We start from the raw sequence: 21,478 nt of genomic DNA on the forward strand, positions 1-21,478 counted from the left end.
AGTAGAAAATTGGCAACCAGTAGTTATGCTGCTTTACCAATTGGTAACGCAGAATTAGTGGCTGTTAATCAGTGGTTTTACAAAATTGCTTGGCATTAGACATTTTTCTTGCAGAGAATGGCGGAGTCTGCAAGATGTTGATAGCTCAACATTGCTGCTCAAACATTCCTGATGAGAGTAAGAAGATCTTAAAATTCACAAAGAACATTTCTGTGGTAACACCTGTGTTAGAATCATTAGAAACACCTAATGTTTTTGAGAATTTAGATAAGGGAGTTTCTGCTATGGGCAACTGGTTTGCAACCACTGCGGGAGTAGACTTAGAGCTATATTTATACCAGCACTAATAGTTGGGGTTTGCTTAATAACCTTGTTTGACTTTTCTGAAAGTGGAAGAGTTTATTTTAATAAGAAAAAGAATAGAGAATGAAACACACAGATTATAAAAGAATTCAAATTAGAAGAAAGAGAAACAACTCAACTGACGATGAGAGTGAAATCTAAAGATTTATTTGTGAAGAAAATGTGATGGTTTGATAACCATCATAGAGGGGATTTGGAGAAGCATTTAAAAATGTTGAAAAATAATATGAAATAATGTACAAAGCTAATGATGCTTAAATGTGCACCTAATGCAAACATTGCAGTAGGAACTCATACTTAAACATACTAGGCCTGAAAAGCAGAGACACTGTCATAGTAAAGTTAACAAAGCTCAGAAAATGTAGATTCAGCATTTAATTCATCTTGACCTTTTAACAAGACTTGTTCTTCATAATGAATGGCTGCTGTGCTAAAACAAAATCATCTTGTTTATGCAGATGGTTTCTACTTATAAAAAGACCACTGTTAGCTAACGAATAGACTTGCTATTTGGAAGGTTACATATGAAGGTTCACACACAGGAATGCAGATTTGAATGGGACAGCGAATCATTTGAACACAGGTAAAGTTATTAAACGATAAGATATAGTTGCAGTCGTAGAAGTTGTTGCCTGAAGAATACTGTGATCTTGTGAGAAGCTACACAGATTGCAACAATATGTTTGGCTGCCTATAATAATGCATGTTTTTAGAGTAGGTTAATACTTTTTTGTTTTCCCACATTACCTCTATACCCTGTTCCACATTGCTCTGAGACTCTACTGAGTTTCTGGAACTTTTCTTATGAGAAGTTCTGCTTTGAGAGATTATTGATTTATTGATCTTCCTTTGATATGTAAGCTTTATGATTTCTATAGAAATTCAGAACTCTCTATGAGTTCCTAATCTGACACTTAGTGATTCCTTCTCCTTCCTAGAATAGGGATTCTTTCCTTTATGGAATGCACTAAGTGCATTTTATTATGATTTATTGATGCATTAATTTTAAATATTGATATCTGACAAAACTAATGGCATAGCTTAACGTAATGTAATTTGTGACCTTAATAATAATTATTTACTAAAAGGTTTGAATATTAGAACATTTTAACTCATACCAAACTCTCTTTATTGACTAATACAGCTACAAAATTGTGATAATTTAACGTGATATAGGGCTGCTGTTCAATTTCAATCAACGTCAAAGATCCATTGGCCTGAGAAAGAATAAGTCAGCAGGTTTAGCCCTGGTAATGGTAAATTGATAATTTAAATGAAATAATCCCTGTCCAACTAGAAAGATACATTACATATTGCCAAAGTGAAGTTCAACATGAATCTGGCAATACAGTTCCATTAAATAAAAAATGAATATCACACATGTATGCAGAACAAACAATATGTTTGAAGAACACTGGAAACATACAATCTGTAGTGCTCCTGAAAGGTACAAAAGAAAAGTCAAATAAACTAGATACGGATGAAATTACCAGAAGCCCGGTAAAATAAGGAATCAGGTTATCCATGGAAAAATAGTACAGAGTGGACATTCTAGTATTCTAGTATTGCAAGTACAAAGGAACAACATACTAACAAAAAAGCATTTATGAAAATTAGGTACACAACAAAATACTCTTGTATATGTATCATTAGCTCAAGGGAATTCATTCTTCTGGTTTTGTTCACTCAATACAAAAAGCAAGACAAAGAGAATAATGTCAAAGAGAGCATCAAATAGAGAGATGAGCCTGCTGTATCCAACCCGGCTGCGGGTGGTGTTTCGTTGCCGGACCCATTTCTTCAACTTGCCGGATGAGGTGTTTGAATGGACAGGTGAGATAGTAAGGTTGCGTCCTCATTCACCGCCTGGGCGGGACTCTGACTCTTCCTCCAGTGAGGCAGCTCATAAGCAATCTCAACCAAAGCCTAAAGATTGTAGGCGATCCAGATCCCACCGCCGGTCCCGCTTCTGCAGTGCATCCTCCCGGGCAAGTTCGGCCTCTCTGCAGATTTCATCGGGCTCCTAATCAGGGGGGAAGTTCGCAGTCCCTGGTAACTCAGACAATGTTGTGTGGATCAGAGGTATTCTTGTGAAGGACGGCTTCTCTGTTGGGCTTCCAGCGAAGGGGCTGCCTGCCGATTTTGGGCTGTACATTGGGGACCCATTGGCTGAGGTGTGCCAGGACTCCCTGTTGGGGTCTGCGGGCGGCACCCACCGTGACAGATGCTTCATCGTTGTTGAAGTATAGGGTGGGGGGTTTGTTGGGATGGTTTAGTTTAAGTTTATGTTTTTGTCACCAAGTCGCACTTCATTGCTACACTACTAGGCCCCTAGGCTTGCACCACACACTCTTCTCTGCATCCCTTTACGCCATCAGGGTCCTCCATGGCCCGTTCACCTGACGGCGCCCGGGATTCCCCTGAGACTCTCAGTCGGGTAAGCTGGAATGTCAGGGGAGCCCTTGATCAAATCAAGCGGCGGCTATCCTCCAATACGCTAAGAGGGTCCATGTCGACATACTTATGCTACAGGAAACATATATTATGGGCTCGAAGGCACTTTGCCTCCAGCGGTAAGGATACACACAGGTGTTTCACTCCGGATTTCTGGGAGGGTCACGCGGGTGGTGATTTTGATTCACCACAGAGTCCTATACACACACATTAAGATGTGGGTCGACACCCAGTGGCGCTACTTGTTTCTAAGGGGCACAATCAGGGAGGAACCAGTGGTGTTGGTATGTGTCAATGCCCCCCCTCCACTTTCTTGGGTACTAGTTGAGCGGCTCATGGCACTATGGGCGGATATGCCGGATGGCCTGTCCGTGATAGGGGGAGACTTGAATGATGTCTTGGATATGGCCTTGGATCCCCCGGGGAGGCGCGGTGGCTAGCCATGTTACAAAACTTTCCTCATTCGTATCTGTAATCGACTGGGTGGACCCCTGGCGCCGGATGCATGGACAGGCCCAGGGCTATACCTATCTCTCTGTGGTTCACAATTGCTTCTCCTGCCTTGATTATCTGTTTGTTCCTCAGGCGGTTGCGGCTCGGGTAGTGGAGACGGATATTCTTCCAAGGGGTTTTTCCAATCACTCGCCGATTACTCTTACGCTGCAGATGGGTTGGGCGAGGCGGCCCTTCTGCTGGCGTCTCTCAGCGTGGAACCTGCAGAAATGTTGACACTTAGGGGCCCATTTGGATCACGGGCAGATCGCCACCGCTTGCCTGGTGGTGGCGATCCGCCCATGATCAGCCCGTGATCTGACCCCGCCCGCCACCCATTTCCCCCCACCATAATACTATGGCAGACGGACCACAGCGGACGGAAAGACTGTCCGCCACTTTTCCGACCGGGCGGAAAAGGGTTTAATATGGTGGCGGTGTCTGTTAGACACCGCCAGCCATATTAAGATGGGTGCCGAAAGGCGTGTGGGAATTGACCGCGGGGGCCCGTTGCGGGCCCCCAGGTACTCTGGGGGCTGATGAGTGCACATGTGGGGTACCTATGGTACCCCCCGCAGTTCCATGCACAACATGGCAGGCACCGCGCGGTGCTTGCCATGTTGTGCATAGAAGTGCATCCTAATTGCCCCCATGGGACCCCCGACCTTATGGCGGGCGGTCCCTTTTACCTTGAGGATCCGCCCGCTATCCTAATGATGCCCTTAATGTGGGGTCGGTTTCGGAAGCTGAACCTATATGGGAGGCAATAAAGCCCACCTTGCGGGGAGTCGACATTTCCTTGTGCGCGGCAGCCCGTAGAGGGTGGCCCTGCTTCAAGCTGAGATGAATATTGGGGAACTCGAGCATCATAGTCGAGGCGTGAGGGGAAACCATATATGGCGTCAGCTGCAACTGGTGAAAAAAGAACTATGGAGCCCTCCACAAGAATGAGGCCCGTCTTGCCTGGTTGGCAACACGTAGCCGAGTGTATCTGTGGGGGGATAAATCTAGTAAGAGGCTTCACAGGCTTTGTTAGGGGTTGTTTCACCACTCTCAGCCCCTCCATGGGATAGTGGGCCCGGATGGAGGGCCTCCCACGGACTCCCTAGATATCACCAAAAGCTTTTCTACATATTTCGTGGAGCTGTACTCCCCCAAACAATGTCTCCATGAAGATGAGATAAGCCGGTTCCTGGATGACCTCCCGCATCGAGCTTTGTCTGACAAGGTGAGTGCGGAGCTGGATCTCCCGCTCACAGAGAAGGAATTGGGTGCAGACCTGGGAGACCTCAATTCGGGTAAAGGGCCAGGGCCCAATGGGTTACCCTGTGAATTCTTTAAGAAATTATTTTTGAAACTAGAACCCCATTACCTCAGGGTAGTGGAGGAGTCCCGTGAGCGGGTTTACCTTCCATGGTATTGGAGAAATGCAGAAGTGGTGGTGTTCCATAAACCGGGCAGACCCCCAGACCGGCATGCTTCATGCTTCACATCGCCCCATCTCACTTCTAAAGGTAAAGGCCAAAATATTGGTAAAGGCATTGGCTAACTGCTTGCGGGCCCACATCACCACTCTTGTTCACCCTGATCGATCCGGGTTCATGCCCCAGAGGGCGACTCAGCACAATAAACGCCGCACGCAAGTGGCTATTGTGGCCATTCGGGGGCGTTGCGACCGGGCGGGCATTTGATTCCCTTAGCTGGTTGTACCTCTTTGCTCTATTACGTAGATTGAATCTCGGCCAGCGCTTTATGTACTACCTGTCCCTGCTCTATACAGATCTTACTGCGCCGGTACGGGTCGCAGACTCTACTTCCTCCACTTTCTCCCATGGGCGGGCACCCGGCAGGGCAGCCCGCTGTCTCCATATTTGTTAGCATTGGCGGTGGAGCCGTTGGCTGCCTGGGTACATATAGACGTGCAGGTGACAGGCTTTGAGTGGGCCTAGGATTGTCAGACCGTATTGCATCATATGTAAAGGAAAGAGAGAAGACCCCACGTGTTCCAGGGAACAGGGTACAATGGACAATGAAAGTCAAGGGAATATCCCTGGAGGTACTATTGAACAACTATACTCACTTTACTGCCTTATAGTTTCATCTCATTCACTCAGCATCCTAGAGACAGGTACTCATTCAATGTAGTTTCCACACTAAAATGTAACGTTTACAGTCTTTTATTTCTTAAAACAGAGGAGTTTTCCCCTTCACACTTTACATTTAATCTTAAAATTTCAGAAAAAATTCCTGAAAACATTTAGAATAAAAACACATTATACAATACATTAGGTAGCATTAGGACACAATATTCACAGTACTTCGTCAAGTATAAACAATTTCAAAAGTAAAAACATATACAGTAATCCAGTCATCAAATATCATAACACAATAAAAAAATAAATTTTAAACCCTATACTCAGTATCTCAGATGGTATTACTGTAGTTTAGCCAGATCCAATCGCCTTTAAACAATTACTATGAACCTCCAGTGCCCAAAATTCCTGTGTATCTGGGGTTTCCTAGGCTCCACTTGGATTCTATATATAGTAGTGCGTCAACGCGTTTCGGTGTTTAAAAGCTGTGGTTTCGGGAACACCATCTTCAGGACAAAAACAGTTCATATGGGGTCACCGTATTCAGTTTCTCGTATCCTTCTGTGTATATAGAAAGATAGGGATCAATACAGGCTTATGGCTATGTTTCACCTTCACATTATTGCATGTTGATGGAAATTACCTTTAAAAATTGATTAAAAATAACCATATCTTCATTCACTTTCTATCTTAAATGCACATGGATTTTACCCTGTGGTTGTCTTGGGTTGTTGCCCTCAACTGTACTAGATTTCATTAATACATTGTCACATCAATACATGATCTCTTGTATATCCTAGATGGTTCTAATGTCTTATCTCCTGATTGCTACTGGACTTCTGATGGTAACTTTAAGCCTATCCATGCCTCCGTTACATTTTAGTGGTCGCCTATGTTAGATACACCATTCAGGCCAACAATGATCCTAGCTTCAGTGCAGTACTGACCTTTGCACAGATTTATAGAGGTCTTCTTGTGATCAGAGGGAGATGTTATTATATTCCTATTGAAAAGCGGATATATATCCGTCTGCACAGCACTTCTGTGGTATTCTAGAGGGGTTAAGAGATGGCATATGATTTATCAAACTATGTTGTATTCTATTATCATTTGCCTATTGTTTGTGAACAGTATATTTCCTTCCAAGTGCTCTGCTTGCGGGACTTTTATTTTCTTTTAACTCAGTATTACCCTCGGTCTTGGGAAATGTTTTTCTGTATGCTTCTATTGTCTGATAGGGAGTTCTGTTGCAAAAATACAATAAGGGCGTTGTTATTCTATCTGATACACCGATATTCTTGTCCAATTATTAAGTCGTTTTGTATTTTACCCCTTACCTTGTTATACTTTAAACTCCTTTATTGCCGGGGGTAGTGTGCGCTGTGGATTTCCTGTCGAGTCATTCAGACTGACTTCAGAACTGGATATGTTCTATAAGTGAATCAATATCGGCAATTTAGATACATGCCTGCCCGGGTGTCTCTTTCTATAAATAGCACTAGGGAGCGTACTTGTTATATGATTTGTCTGGCCTCTCTGTTGGATTTAGGTTAGAACAGCCCATTGATTGTCTGTATGCTGAGTGGTCGCTTGCCTAATTTGACTCTCATTTCCTCCCTCCTACCCTGCGCCGCCTCTGGACCGCTGGGGTTTCTTTCTTTAGAATACTAATTACACCCTCTACCCAGATTTGCATAGGGTTGAATTACGTGGCACTCGTTGTTACTGTTGCTTCTAGTCTAACCCGTTACTGTCCATATAGGGGAATTAAAGTAGAGTAGATTACGCTTCCCCTGCTTCTCCCTTATTTTCCCATTAGCAAGTGGGATTCCAATCTGGGTGCGGCGTGTTCCGATAAGCGGACAGACTCTATCGTCCTTCGCCCAATTTGTTACCCCATTTTCCGCGCCCGCCCTGGGAGCTAACTTCGCCCTCCTAGGCATGGGTTTAAACGTATGCCGTAGATTCCCTTCATACGACTTGCCTGCTAGTCGTTCGTCAAGTGCACGTCCTCGGTTCTGCCTCGTCTTTCTGTATCTAAAAATCCATTCGGAGGCGCTATTTTATTCCGCCCCTAATTGATCGCAGCTGTTTTTTGCTACACACGCTGATCACGCGCACATGGGCAGAGTCTACATTTTTTTGTGTAACTCGCGTCCATCTTGGAATGGAGCTCTGGCTCCGTTAGTATATATGGCACCAATTACTCATGGGCATTACATTTCGCACATTACATAATTTTTGGTTTGTTTAAGCTTCTTCATTTATTGAGAAGAAATGAGCGTGTATCCTACAGTTTTGCACTTTCACTATGTATATTATTGACCTCTTTCTTTTTTAGCGCATAGTGAATACACACTTGGCGACCTCGTTTTCCCCGCCTCTTTCTTATAGTTTTTTACTCATTTCAAGGTGGAGTTGTAGTGATAACATTATTTAACAGTCAAATCTCCCTATCTCTTTTGTCCTAACCAATCTTATTTTTCCCCATTTTTTAGCATAAGGTCGATGCATGCGTTGTGGTCTCGTTCTTCCTACCCTGTTGCTACAAGTAGTTCCTTGCCTCAATATAGGGTTTTTTGGTTGCGCAGTCTATTGTGTCACAGCCCATCTATATAATTTCTAGATGTGTAGACTCAGGGAATACTTGTGCTTCTATTCTAGGAGGCCCGCTTCTCTATATACTGTCCTTAACTGCCTCGTCCCCTAACTGCTGTGATTTGTGTATGTATCCCTTTTGCGGAGCCTGCTTCTATATTTTATTATGTGTATTCTTTCTGATATTTACTTATTATCAACTTTGTACGTTGAGTTCCCTCTCCGGCTACGCCTCCTCATTATGTTTACTTCTTATTAGGCCCCCCTATATATCGCCTACTCGGATAAAAGGGTCATGTTATGACTACATAGGGCTTCTAATTCCTCACACCATCCCTAATTTTCTAATGATAGATCTTAACTCTTAAATGAGGGTTTCCCAATCTTCCCTCGTATTCAAGCCACATTTTATGGTATTAAATTTAATCATATACCATTGTTCTTGTTACTTTCTTCTCTTTTTGCTGTCTCCCATTCTCGTTTGTTCCTTGATCTTTTCTACAACCACTCATCTTATATCTCTCTCACTGTGGTTTTTCTCCTTTCAGTGGTTTACCAATGGGGCATTCTCTTTGTTTGTTTTAATCGCTGATTTGTGTTCCCCTATCCTTAATCTAAGCTCCCTACCTGTTTCACCAATGTAGCCTTGGCCGCAGGGGTACAGGATCAGATACACAACGTTTTTGCTCCTACATTTATTCAACGTATTGATACTGTGTTTTGCGGAGTTGAGGCAGATTTCTTTAGTGACTAAACATAACTTGTACCACATTTGTGGTTACCCACTGCTTTTTCCCGTCAGAGTTCTTTGAGCTTCCACTATATCATCTCTATAAGTGTGTACTAGGCTGGAGCGTAGGTTTTTGTTCTTTCTATATGCATACAGGGGTCTGGGTAGGCTGAGCTCTGTTCCCTCATTCAGAATTTTCCAGTTATGGTTTATTATATTTTTGACCTGGTTCGCAATTCATGAGAACTGACTCACCATAACAATTTTATCCATAACTGATTTCTTCTCCTTTTTCTCAAGCAGACTATCCCTGCCATAGTATTGTGCTCTTTTTAAGGAATGGTTTAATAATTTTTTGGGGTAGCCTCTCTCTCTAAATTTCTGTTTTGTCTCTTCTGCAGGTTTGTAAAAGCCATCTATCGAGGAACAGTTCCTTCGTAAGCGGAGGAATTCTCCAAAGTGTATACTGTCCTTCTGGTTTTTAGGATGGTAACTCCTATAATGCAATACTGTATTGCGGTCTGTCTCTTTTTTGTAAAGCTCAACCATTAGCTGACCTCCCTCGCTCTTTATGCTGATATCCAGAAAGTTTACTTTTTTATTACTATATGAGGCTGTAAATCTCAAGTTGTCATCCCCTAAGTTTATCCATGCCAAGAACTCTTTCAGTTCCTCTTCTGTGCCTGACCATATAAAGAAAATATCATCTATGAACCTTACCCAGTTTCGGATATTTTTGTAGAAAGGGCTGATTTCATTATAAATATCATGTTCTTCAAACATACTAACATAAATACATGCTAGGCTCGGTGCGCATGTTGCGCCCATACTGGTGCCCTTGCGCTGGATATACAGATCTTTTTTAAAAAGAAAAATATTATTAAGTAGTACCATGGATACACACGTCAGTATAAATTCCTTACTCGCACCCCTAATGTCCGTGTGTTCCAAAAGGATCCTTATCACTTCAATAGTGTCTTTTTGGGGTATATTGGTGTAGAGTGACTCTACATCGAGAGTCACCATGAATTCCTTATCCTCTTCAAATCTCATTCCCTCTACTTTATTTATCATATCCGACGTATCTTTTATATAGGACTTCTGTTGCGGCACCAGGGGTTTGAGAAATCTATCAACATACTTGCTGAGGGGCTCTAATAAAGAATCTATGGAGGCCACTATTGTTCTCAAAGGTGGATTCTCTACGTTTTTGTGGACTTTCGGTAGTCCATAAAAAGCTGGTGTTTTGGGGTTGTTTGCATACAGAAATTTAAATTCCTCCTCACTAATTTCTGTTTGAAGAAGCGTTTCCACTTCCTGTTTCAAAGCCTCTAAACTGGTTTGAGATATTTTTGTGTAATGTAGTTTATTAGACAGGAGAGACATCACCCTTTGTTCGTAGTCCTCCGTATTGAAGACCACGACCCCCCCCCCCCCTTGTCAGCCGGTTTAATAGTTATCTGGGTGTCTTTGGCGAGTGATTCTATTGCTTCTCTTTGTATCTTGGAGATATTTAGTGTTTGGTAATGTTTCTTTTCTAGTAGACTCCCAATTTCAATCTTAACCATAGATTAAAAAATGTCAATGTTTTTCTCCAACATCCCTATACTAGGCGTGAAGGAGTTTAAAGTATAACAAGGTAAGGGGTAAAATAGAAAACTACTTAATAATTGGACAAGAATATTGGTGTATCAGATAGAATAACAACGCCCTTATTGTATTTTTGCAACAGAACTCCCTATCAGACAATAGAAGCATAGAAGCACACAGAAAAACATTTCGCAAGACCGAGGGTAACACTGAGTTAAAAGAAAATAATAGTCCCGCAGGCAGAGCACTTGGGAGGTAATATACTGTTCACAAACAATAGGCAAATGATAATAGAATACAACATAGTTTGATAAATCATATGCCATCTCTTACCCCCTCTAGACTACCACAGAAGTGCTGTGCAGACGGATATATATCCGCTTTTCAATAGGAATATAATAACATCTCCCTCTGATCACAAGAAGACCTTTTTAAATCTGTGCAAAGGTCAGTACTGCACTGAAGCTAGGATTATTGTGGGCATGAATGGTGTATCTAACATAATCGACCACTAAAATGTAACGGAGGCATGGATAGGCTTAAAGTTACCATCAGAAGTCCAGTAGCAATCAGGAGATAAGACATTAGAACCTCCTAGGATATACAAGAGATCATGTATTGATGTGACAATGTATTAATGAAATCTAGTACAGTTTAGGGCAACAACCCAAGACAACCACAGGGTAAAATCCATGTGAATTTAATGTGAAATGCAAGATAGAAAGTGAATGAAGATATGGTTATTTTTAATCAATGTTGAAAGGTAATTTCCATCAACATGCAATAATGTGAAGGTGAAACATAGCCATAAGCCTATATTGATCCCTATCTTTCTATATATACAGAAGTATACGAGAAACTGAATACGGTGACCCCATATGAACTATTTTTGTCCTGAAGAAGGTGTTCCCGAATCCACGGCTTTTAAACATCAAAACGCGTCGACGCACTACTACATATAGAATCCAAGTGGAGCCTAGGAAACCCCACTTACACAGGAATTTGGGGCACTGGAGGTTCATAGTAATTGTTTAAAGGCCATTGGATCTGGCTAAACTACAGTAATGTCATCTGAGTTACTGAGTATGGCGGTTTATTTTTGTATTTTTTTATTGTGTTATGATATTTGATGACTAGATTACTGTATATGTTTTTACTTTTGAAATTGTTTATACTTGACGAAGTACTGTGAATATTGTGTCCTAATGCTACCTAATGTATTGTATAATGTGTTCTTATTGTAAATGTTTTCAGGATTTTTTTCTGAAATTTTAAGATTAAATGTAAAGTGTGAAGGGGAAAACTCCTCTGTTTTAAGAAAATAAAAGACTGTAAACGTTACATTTTAGTGTGGAAACTACATTGAATGAGTACCTGAATCTAGGATGCTGAGTGAATGAGATGAAACTATAAGGCAGTAAAGTGAGTATAGTTGTTCAATAGTACCTCCAGGGATATTCCCTTGACTTTCGTATTGCATTATATGCCCACGATGTGTTATTTTTCTTACAAATGTGGATCGGACTGGCCCGCGGCTGCTTCGCATTATGCAGATCTTTGGGGCCTTCATCTAAATTCCAGCAAATCTACGTTATGGCTTCTGGGGAGCACATCGGGTGTGGGCGCTTGGGCTGCGTCGGTTCGGGTGGTTACTGATGGGATGAAGTACCTTGGGGTATTCCTATCAGACTCATCCGCTGTGACTTGGGAGAGGAACCTGGCTCCGGTCTGGGAACATGTTCGGGAGGATTTGAAGGTATGGTCGCACATGCCGTTGTGTGTCTATGGTCGATCAGCCATCTTTAAGATGGTCGCGCTTCCTTGCTTACTGTACCAGTTGCAGAATCATCCCTACCCGATCGCCCCTAGATAGTTTAGGCAGCTTAATTCAGTCTTGGGGCAATTTCTATGGGCAGGAGGTGTAGTGAGAGTTGCTCTAAGGACATGTTTCCTCTCTATATTTTATCCTACTACATGGCCTCACATATACTCATCTTAAATGAGTGGTGGTATGGGGGTCAGGATGACCCAGCCTACGCTGTTGAGCGGCGCCTCATGGGAGATCTCTCTCTTCACATGATTCTATATTCTGCACCAGTACGTAGTGCCCTGCCATCAGCGACCAAGGTGGCCTTCCAGGTTTGGCGACAAGCCTTGCGGCGGATGAGGTGGTGGAAAACGCTGACCCGGGAGACCACCCTATGGAACAATGGTCGCTTGCCACAACTAGCTGCTCTATCAGGGTTTAGGGGCTGGGACAATATCGGTATCTCTACCCTTGGGGATGTTATGAGGGGGCTTATCCTGAAGTCTTTGCAGGACCTACAAAACGAATTTCAAATGCCTAAATTCCAATTCTATAAATACCTCCAGTTTCGCCACACCCTCTCCCCTAGTCTGGTGGGCCTAGAGTCACTGGCGGAATTCAGTCCTGTGGAAGCCAAAGTCTTTATGGGGATCTTCAGGACCACAATATATTTAAGATTTATCAGTCCCTAGTACGAACAGCTCCCTCACATTGCAAAAACTTAGAGAGGCATGGGAGGGGGATTTTGGCTCGCTTGATGAGGAGGACTGGATGGAGGCTCTGGCCTCCCCGCGGGGGCGGCCATAACAGTACGCCTACGTCTTATGTAGTTCAAATATTTCCATCGGGTCTATTTTACAAGAGTCTGGTTGTGGAGGGCAGGTATGGTGACTTCCCTGGTATGCTTAGGTGTGAACAAGAGGAAGGGACCCTGATACACACGGTCTGGCACTGTCCTTCCTTAGCACGGTTCTGGAGACGGGTAATATCCTGCCTCTCAGAGGTGCTGGGCTGCGATCTGCCCCAGTCGCCAAAGTTAGTATTGCTACATGTCATGGAAGGGATTGGGGGCAACATTTATAAATGCCATCTAATGTTGTTGGGGTTTATGTCGGCGAAGAGAGACATCACCAAGGCATGGAAGGTGCCAACGTCACTTTTGATGTTGGTATGGAAGAGGGGCTGGACTTTTGTATGGGCTTAGAGCTCCCTATCTTCAAGGCAAGAGGGTGCCCGCAGAAGCATTTTAAAATTTGGAAGTGGTGGGCTGATTATCGGGGGTTGCTGCTGGAGCCGGTTGCTGCAGGGGGGGCCCTTAATCCAGATTGATGTTACCCAGTCGATGCCAATGGTAATCGATTGCATATATAAGTGTGTGGGTGCAAGTGGTGTGGGGCAACGCCATGTTCCAACTGGGTCTAGGAGGTTGTTAGTGCGGCTGGGGGCAGAGGGGGAAATTTGGGGGTTTCTAAAAGGTATTTTTCATCTATATTGCTTTTTCTGCATCCTTGCTTCTTTATTGAAAAGTCAAAGTCATGATGCTTTGTACTGATTGTGCAGGTCTGTGGGTTACAGAGCCCAGCTCTATATGTCATTTGATGAATAAAATCTGTTTTCAAAAAAACAAAAAAAAAAAGAGAGATGATATTTTACCAGCTAACCAACAAAAAAAATAAACCAGAAAATAAAGGACATGATGTACTAAACATGTTTCAGTTCTTCACAAACCCTGTAATTCACAAAATCACAGGATTTGTGAATGCAAAAGTGTTATGTGCAATATACTAAACTGAGAGGGGCTTCCATTCCGAAATGTGAGTTGCAATTGCAAATATCAATGGTTTGCAACATGCAATTGAATTCGCCAACCACTGTTCAGTTGGTAACTGATTTGCAAAGAGAAAGCTGTCCTTCGGTGACCGCTTCTTTTTTGGGAATCATGTCAGGAAGCCTTTGGGGTGGAGGCAGTGGTCTAGTGGACCAGCGAATGGTACCCTTGATTTCTTCCCAAGCAGGAAACAGGTATTTTGTGTTTTTTTTAAAACAGCAATAGTTCTTTAATATACACAAGCTGGAAATGTAGTGGGCAAGGACAGAGTAGTTGGATAAACAAACCTTTTCTGAGAACTCAATGGAACATTACATGAGTGCAGGAAATTTCGAATGTGACGATCTAATTTATCTATTGGCTCAGAGTTTTGTCCTCCTGCATCACGTTTCCCCCCTCTGTCTTTTCTCGGTCCTTTTTCGTATATTTCCAGTTCTAAACTTATCACTCCAAATTGAATATACCTGGTAAGAAGTACTGGTTTCAAAAGTGCAGTTCGAGTATGTGTATAAAAATTGGAATGGATTGAAGTGTACCAAAAATACTCTGTGAAGCAAAACTAAAACTGTTATGTGAGTATTATATTTAAGAGAAATGTACCAAGTCATGTTCAAAATAAAACGTAAAGATAAAGGTGTTGTGATACATTTGTATTAAAAATAAATCTGACATATTGATCTTGAGTAATCATGCATAAAATTGATTTCAAGCAGAAAACAAATGTATGTGGTACCTGGATATTGTCCGTTTTTCAGAGTATGTATGTCAAGTGATTCCATTGAAGACATCAGTATTATCAGCTCTTGTTCAGCCTCACTTAATTCCATGTCATAAAATCGACACTTTGCAAAAAGATGTACATGTTGTTCAATGGTAGATCTAATACTTTCAATAAATCCACTACTGTTATTCAGCTGAAGGTCAATGTGTTCAGAGAGGAAAAACATAATCTCTAAATTTCTGAGATCCTTTTCAGGAAATTCAAATGCATTGTTGGTGCACACTCTCAAAAGTGGAACCTTGTAATTGCTCTGGGCTGCAAACTGTGTACTGGTAAATGAGCTCGGAATGGTAGAATGTCCTGGGGAAAGAGTCAAATATGAGGACATTTGATCTAAAGCATTTTTCACCTTCTGCATGGCATTATTAACATCCTGAAACGCCGAAGAATAATCGTGGTCGACGGTTGGGACTCCCAGAGCAGAGCAAAAATCTCCCACACTTGACAAATTAAATTTTGCATTTTGATTTGGTCCAACTATGAATATCTCCAAACTGTTCAATAATGAGAGGCTTTCAGGATAAGCTTCCAAAAATGACAGTACTGGGTCATGGTCCATCATTGTTTGCTCTAGCGACAGGGATTTTCCTTTGAGGAACTGCAATATTACTGAGGCACACATGGGCATGGATTTACTTTGATAAGCTGCTTCAACTGCAAAATGCAGTAACATGTTCGTGAAATAGGAATTCTGCTCCTCGGCACTGCATGCCCTTATCTTTTGGATTACATTTTGCTCTACCATCTTCAAATCTGGATGGTGTTTTAAGTATTCATTGCTTCCTGAACAACAATCATATGATGTCTTCCTGTCCAATACATTTAACAAATGGGTCAAAATTTTAGGAGTGGCCTTTGAAGAGTTTCCATTAGCATACTTCAACAAATAGTGGTAGCGCCCCATGACCTTTAGAAAAGTATTTATTTGTTGTAAGTACTGGTTTCCTTTCTCCACATCAGCTTCTTCTTCAGACCCCAGAAGCTCACCCAGCCTTTTCCCAGCTAGGAATTCTTGAAAGACAGGCATACAGAATGTGTACACTGGGTAAAGTCTTTGTGCAGAACACCTGCTCAGCAGGCCATATCTAAGAGCTTCACCTGCATTTACCCCAGAATCTGAGAGGTCTTTATCACTGAACTCAAAACGTGAATTGAAAAGACCACTAAGGGCTAGGTCTCCACATGTTGACAGAACGTATTTTGCTTTTTCACTTTCATTTGGAAATTTCAGAGTGTTGAACAACAAATCTGCTTTACAAATGGCCAAGTCACTTGTGCTATCAGCTGGGTATTGGATACAAAAGACACCGAGGCCAAGTGCAAAAAGAGGGGTCTTGAGGGACTCTGGAAAGTCCTTTGACAGTGCCAGCTGAACGACAAACCTCTCCACAAGAGGTATGTTATGAGAAAACAAATTCTTTAGCATGTAGATTGCACTGTACACTGGAAATTCTGTGATACTAAGCACCGTCTTCGCAAACTTACGTACTCTTCCACTCATATCTTCGTGTACTGCAACCACCAAGCCCATTTTGTTGATGTGGTTCTTGTGAATCAATGTATCTATGATTTGTGGGACAAAATCCTTAGCACCATAGTCATCAATGAGAAATAGAACCTGACTCTTTAGGCACTGGATCATTTCTGTCAAGCTGACTTCTGTTAGTGCGCCTGTCGACTTCAGCAGCTGTTGGTTGATCATGTCAGACAGACCGTGCTCCCTTTCTGAGGACCTCAGGGAGAGGTAGAACACAAGTCTGAACCGATTTAACACAGGACAGGATCCGGAGGCCCAGAGAATCGCAATCCTCCTCAGCAGAGCAGTCTTCCCACTGCCAGCTTCACCTTGTATCATGGTGATGGAGTCAAGCTCTGGGAGGATTTCAGGGAACATGAACTTTTTCAAAGGCTGATTCATTGAGTCTTTTGAGACAATAACTATGTCTCCATAGAGGGATTTCAAATCAATTGCAGCATGCGTAGAATCCCCAAAGGATGGCATTTTTCTAAATTCAATGGCATTGTATGCTGTGATTAGTTGTTTAAATATTTCTGTTTCTTTTTTCTGCCCTTGACAGTTTTCAAAGCTTGGGACTGTAAATAAAGAGAACAAAAAAGACATAAAACAATGGCATTAGGTATAGTATAATATAAATGGCTTCTCGGCTGCAATATTGTAGGCTTCCTGAATAACTTGTTAAAATCAGCAAACAAAGTACATAAGAAAAAGCAAAGATTGTGAGCTACTACTGAAAGTTCTTTCTTTCTTGTACCCCATGGACTAAAGAGGCAATTATTGTTTTTATGCTGCTCTGAGGAATCAGGACTGATATTGAATGCAACAGTGATATTTAGTATAGGGTTTCTACTGTAAAGGTACCCTTCAAGCATGTAATACTATGCCTAGCTATATGTTAAAACTTTTTTCCACATTGGCTGTGTGCTGTACAGTTTAGCATACATGCAATGTGGGAAAGGAGTGGAGAAATAAAAGATTTATCTACTAAACACCTTCCTTTAGGAGGCATTATATTTGGTGCAAAGCCCTGTCTACCATTGTTAATAGATAGAGCGTTTCATCAGAGTGGTAGAATGGGAATTCCCATGTACCCTCCATTGTAGTGCAAAGTAGCACAAAGTGATATTTGCTTAATCTTGCCAGCTACTTTCTAGCACAAATAACGTTTTGCGCTGGCAAGTATATATCAACACAGCACCTTGTGTGACTTTGCACAAGCGCAAAGTGTTGATAAATCTGCCCTAGTATGGTCCAACCAGCTAACAATTACACATCTTATAGCATTACATTGTGCACTAAGAAATTAGGGAGGCTATCGTTTTTCAATGGAAGTCTGCAGAGAGAGAAACTCTACTTTGAAAAATGCTTACAATAGTAGGCTATCACTAAGATACAAAAAATCTCTAATTAGCTAATATGACTTTTTAATCTGCTTCAATTTTAGTTATTGATTTACCTGAGGTATCACATAACTAACTTAGAACATTGTAAAGCTGAACAACAGGATATACAATTATATATATTAGCTGTAAATAAAAGAACTGTTTTCCACTTAGTGATTCCCAGTGGCACAACAGACAACAGAAGAGAAGGTCGTGTTGTCTACGTGTCACCTCAAACCCCCTCAGTAGAAAACTCTACATTATTAACAGTTACTGATCTACAGCCTTATGTTACTATGCACTGCAATCATCTCCCTTTATGCATGAATCAGCTCTTCAAGGGGGTTGAGGAGACATGGGAAGCAATAAACAATATTGCATTTACCCAGTGATCCCCCTTCCTGTGTGTTAATCAAGAATAATATATATACCTGAGGGCAACATATAGCCCAGTGTCGCAGCGCTCATTATAATAAACACACCGAGTCAGAGGCAATGCAGTTACGTGCTTCTTTATTCCCTTCCAGCCTCGCACTGGCTTACAGACTACTTTCTTTCCGGTTGTTCGCTTCCTGTTCCTGTTTCCTGTTCGCCTGTCCTGTCCTGGAACAGGGTCAGGCGAGATGACGTGACATCTCCCCTGTTTTACAAAGTCTAATTTCCTCTACATTTCTTCGACAAGGCGTCGAGGTTTCCTTATTAGACGTTGCGGACGTTTCTCTCGCCTTGGTGCTTGACTGTGGTGACTTGTGGTTTCCACCATTCGTGTGGGGCTGTGGTGGTTCTGGTCACTGCTGTCACTTTGGTTGGAAGAGTCACTTGAGAGTTGACTTGACGAGGTCTCATGCCGGTCGCGCCGGTTACATCTTTTAAAATGTGATATGTTTCTCGTTATCTGCTTGTGGTCAGCTTTGGCTGTGATCATGGTTCCTTTTCTCTTGATGACCTGTAGGGGAATGTCGAGATATCGACTGTCTGCCTTAGCTCGTCGATCGCATCAAGCTATCACCCAGTCTCCTTCTTGAATATTGGAGTCTTTGGCATGTCGACGCTGGTCAGCGTATGTCTTCATCTTGCGCTTGTTTTCATAATCTATCTCAACTAGGGTATTGTGGTCAACAGTGATGTTTCGTTGTTGAGGAGCCGCGTTTAACATGGGTAGCCTGGTTCGAGGCGTCCTTTCTAGCATCACAGTAGCTGGGCACTGATTGGTGGTGCTGTGTGGCGTGTTTCGATATGCTCTTAGCACTTCGTTTAGTGTCTGTTGAACATCCCGGTGAGTTAATTCAGCCTGCTGAATTGCCTTTTTAAGTGTTCCCATGAATCGCTCCACCATACCGTTCGCCAGCGGCCATAGTGGAGTGATTTTTTGGTGTTTGAAGTTGAGATGGGTCGCGAAGTTTGTGAATTCATGGCCGTTAAAAGGAGACCCATTGTCTGTCTTTACTCACAAGGGGATGCCCCAGGCTGCAAATATTTCATCGAGCACTGGAATCACTGTTGTTGCTCGGGTAGATGATATCAGGTGTGCGAATGGGAACCGGGAGTACTCATCCATGGCAACGATGATGTACTGTCCTGATTGTAGCAGTCCGAAGAAGTCGACTGCAACTTGTTGCCATACTCCTTCCGGTAACTCTGACATTTGTAATGGTGCCGGTGGTTCTTCCCGACTGACTACTTGGCATGTCATGCAATCTTTCAGAGTTGTTTCCACCATGTGATCAAGGGTAGGGAACCAAACGCGTTCTCTCAGGGCTTTCTTGGTTGCGTTGATGCCTCTGTGGCCTTCATGTGCCAAATTGATGACTCCCTGACGTAGTTTGTGTGGAATCACGATCCTTCCCCCTCTTAAGAGGAGACCATTGTCACTAATGGAAAGTTCGTCACGCACGCGTTGGAATGCGGCGAGATCTTGACGAAGTTGAACAGAGTCTTGGGGTGACTTCACGTCCCTCCATGAGTTTGTGCGGATGCGAGTCATTACAGCCTGCACTAGGGGGTCGAGCGCGGATGCCTCCTGAATGGCTTCAACTGGAACCGTGGGTGGACATGCTGTGTCAACGACTGTCAGGATCCGCCCATCTCCTCGCCAGAAGGGTAGATCAAGAAGAAGGTACAAGCTAAGAAACCCTTGCTGGAAGACTTCACTGCGATTTCTAGTGACAGCGTTGCGGAGGTCCGCCATCTTGGGAATGCGGATGTAATTCCGTTTTCCGCTCTGCGGTTAGCCTTGCAGTTGTTCCTAGAGCGTCTGTATTTCGCGCACGCGCGCAATTCGTGCTGCGCACTTCAACTGAAGAATTTGCCGGGGAAGAGTGTTTCCTCACGCTCTCCTCAGAGAAAATTCTCCTTTCGACCAGAGTTAGTCAGACAAGGCTTCCGAACTGAAACCTCAAGGAAAGTAACTGAGTTACGTTTTCTCAGAATGAAAATGGCATTTCCTAATTCACATTTCTTCCCTCAGTAATCTCGTGACCAGGATGCATCTTGACGTCGGAGTCAAGAGAAGTAGCCGTGAGGAGGAGTCGGAGTTTTGGGAAGACTTCAGTCAAGAGAAGTTCCCTCAAAGACTTTCAAGTAAGCGTAGTAATTTTGGTTTATTCAAGAGAAGTCTCAAGGCAATGAACTAAAGACGCTAAGGACTCATTTTAGCAAGAAGGCTGAAGAGCGTTTGCGTCTAGAGCCTATCGGAGACTGTTTGAAGAGAAACTTTCGATAAAAAACTTTGAAGCTTCAGAGTATGCCAAAATAGTAAAGACTCTGTTTTCGAAAAGACTTATCCACAAGGAATTTTCAGGAGAATTCCAGTGTGTGAGAGATTTCACAGTTCAGAGAGTGTATTGCAGCAACTTATCTAGTCAAGAAATTTACAAAGACCTTTGAGTGTTCTTCCAGTGAACCGGTAGTAACACTTCAGACATTACAATAAGGAGAGTGGCTATCTTCCTAGTCTGCTTGGGTAAGGCTTGGAGTTCAGAGAAGATAATATAGAGCAGAGTAACTCAAAATGTGAAGTAGAGAGGGTTAATGAATTGTCTTTTCCTTTTTAGCGAGTTCATCCAGAAGACTCCAGAGGCAGACCAGTCGAGGAAGAAGTCTCTCTTGTTTTGTCTGTCCACTTCCCCTTTCCCTTGCGGGTTAGGACTAGAGACTGTAATACTAAGCGGTGTCTGGTCTTGGCTTGAGGGGGACTGAGGAAAAAGCTTCTGTTCCTGAGGGGGCCGAACCAGTGTATCCTTTACGGTTCTGACAACGACGAAATGAAGATATTCATCAGGCACGGAAAGTGCAGCTCGAGCACCAGCTAGTGGGTGGCGCGACATGAAGTCAGCTGGATTTTCAGCTTTCCCTGGTTTGTGGACGATAGTGAAGATGTAGTCCTGCAAGCGCAGACCCCACCGTTCAATGCGTGGTGGCATTTTTGCATTGGGGTTTCCGAAGATCGTGATGAGTGCCTGATGATCTGTAATGATCGTGAAATGTTTGCCATAAACAAAAAGGTGGAAATGTTCGCACGCCAACACTACAGCTAGGCTTTCTTACTCTGGTTGGGAGTACGCTCTTTCAGTGTCCGTGAGGCTGCGGCTTGCATATGCGATGATGTGTTGCTGATCAGATTCTTCGCGGTATTGGGCCAGGATGGCACCCAGGCCCACCGGGCTGGCGTCTACTGTGATTTCTGTTTTCTTCTTTGTGTCGAAGTACGCCAGATTAATGGCGGATCCAACGGCTTGTTTGATCACAGAGAATGCTTGTTGGCACGCCTCAGTCCATTCAAATGGCTGACCCTGAAGAGTGAGCTCTCGTAGTGGATAGCTGATCATGGCGTAGTCGCGAA

General features: G+C 42.9%; 1 protein-coding gene across 5 annotated transcripts in view; it reads right to left on the reverse strand.

The window, feature by feature from the left end:
- LOC147726769 (baculoviral IAP repeat-containing protein 1-like) overlaps window positions 1-21,478 on the reverse strand; it is a 448,780-nt gene that overhangs the window by 203,535 nt on the left and 223,767 nt on the right. For all 5 annotated transcript variants that reach the window (XM_086960812.1, XM_086960813.1, XM_086960811.1 and 2 more), the window contains exon 10: window positions 14,689-16,830. In XM_086960812.1, the coding sequence (XP_086816938.1) occupies window positions 14,689-16,830 (2,142 nt within the window). The remainder of the gene's footprint in view (window positions 1-14,688; window positions 16,831-21,478) is intronic.

This window comes from Lissotriton vulgaris, chromosome 3_1, assembly GCF_964263255.1.
Source record: "Lissotriton vulgaris chromosome 3_1, aLisVul1.2, whole genome shotgun sequence".
In the NCBI taxonomy this organism is placed as follows: Eukaryota; Metazoa; Chordata; class Amphibia; order Caudata; family Salamandridae; genus Lissotriton; species Lissotriton vulgaris.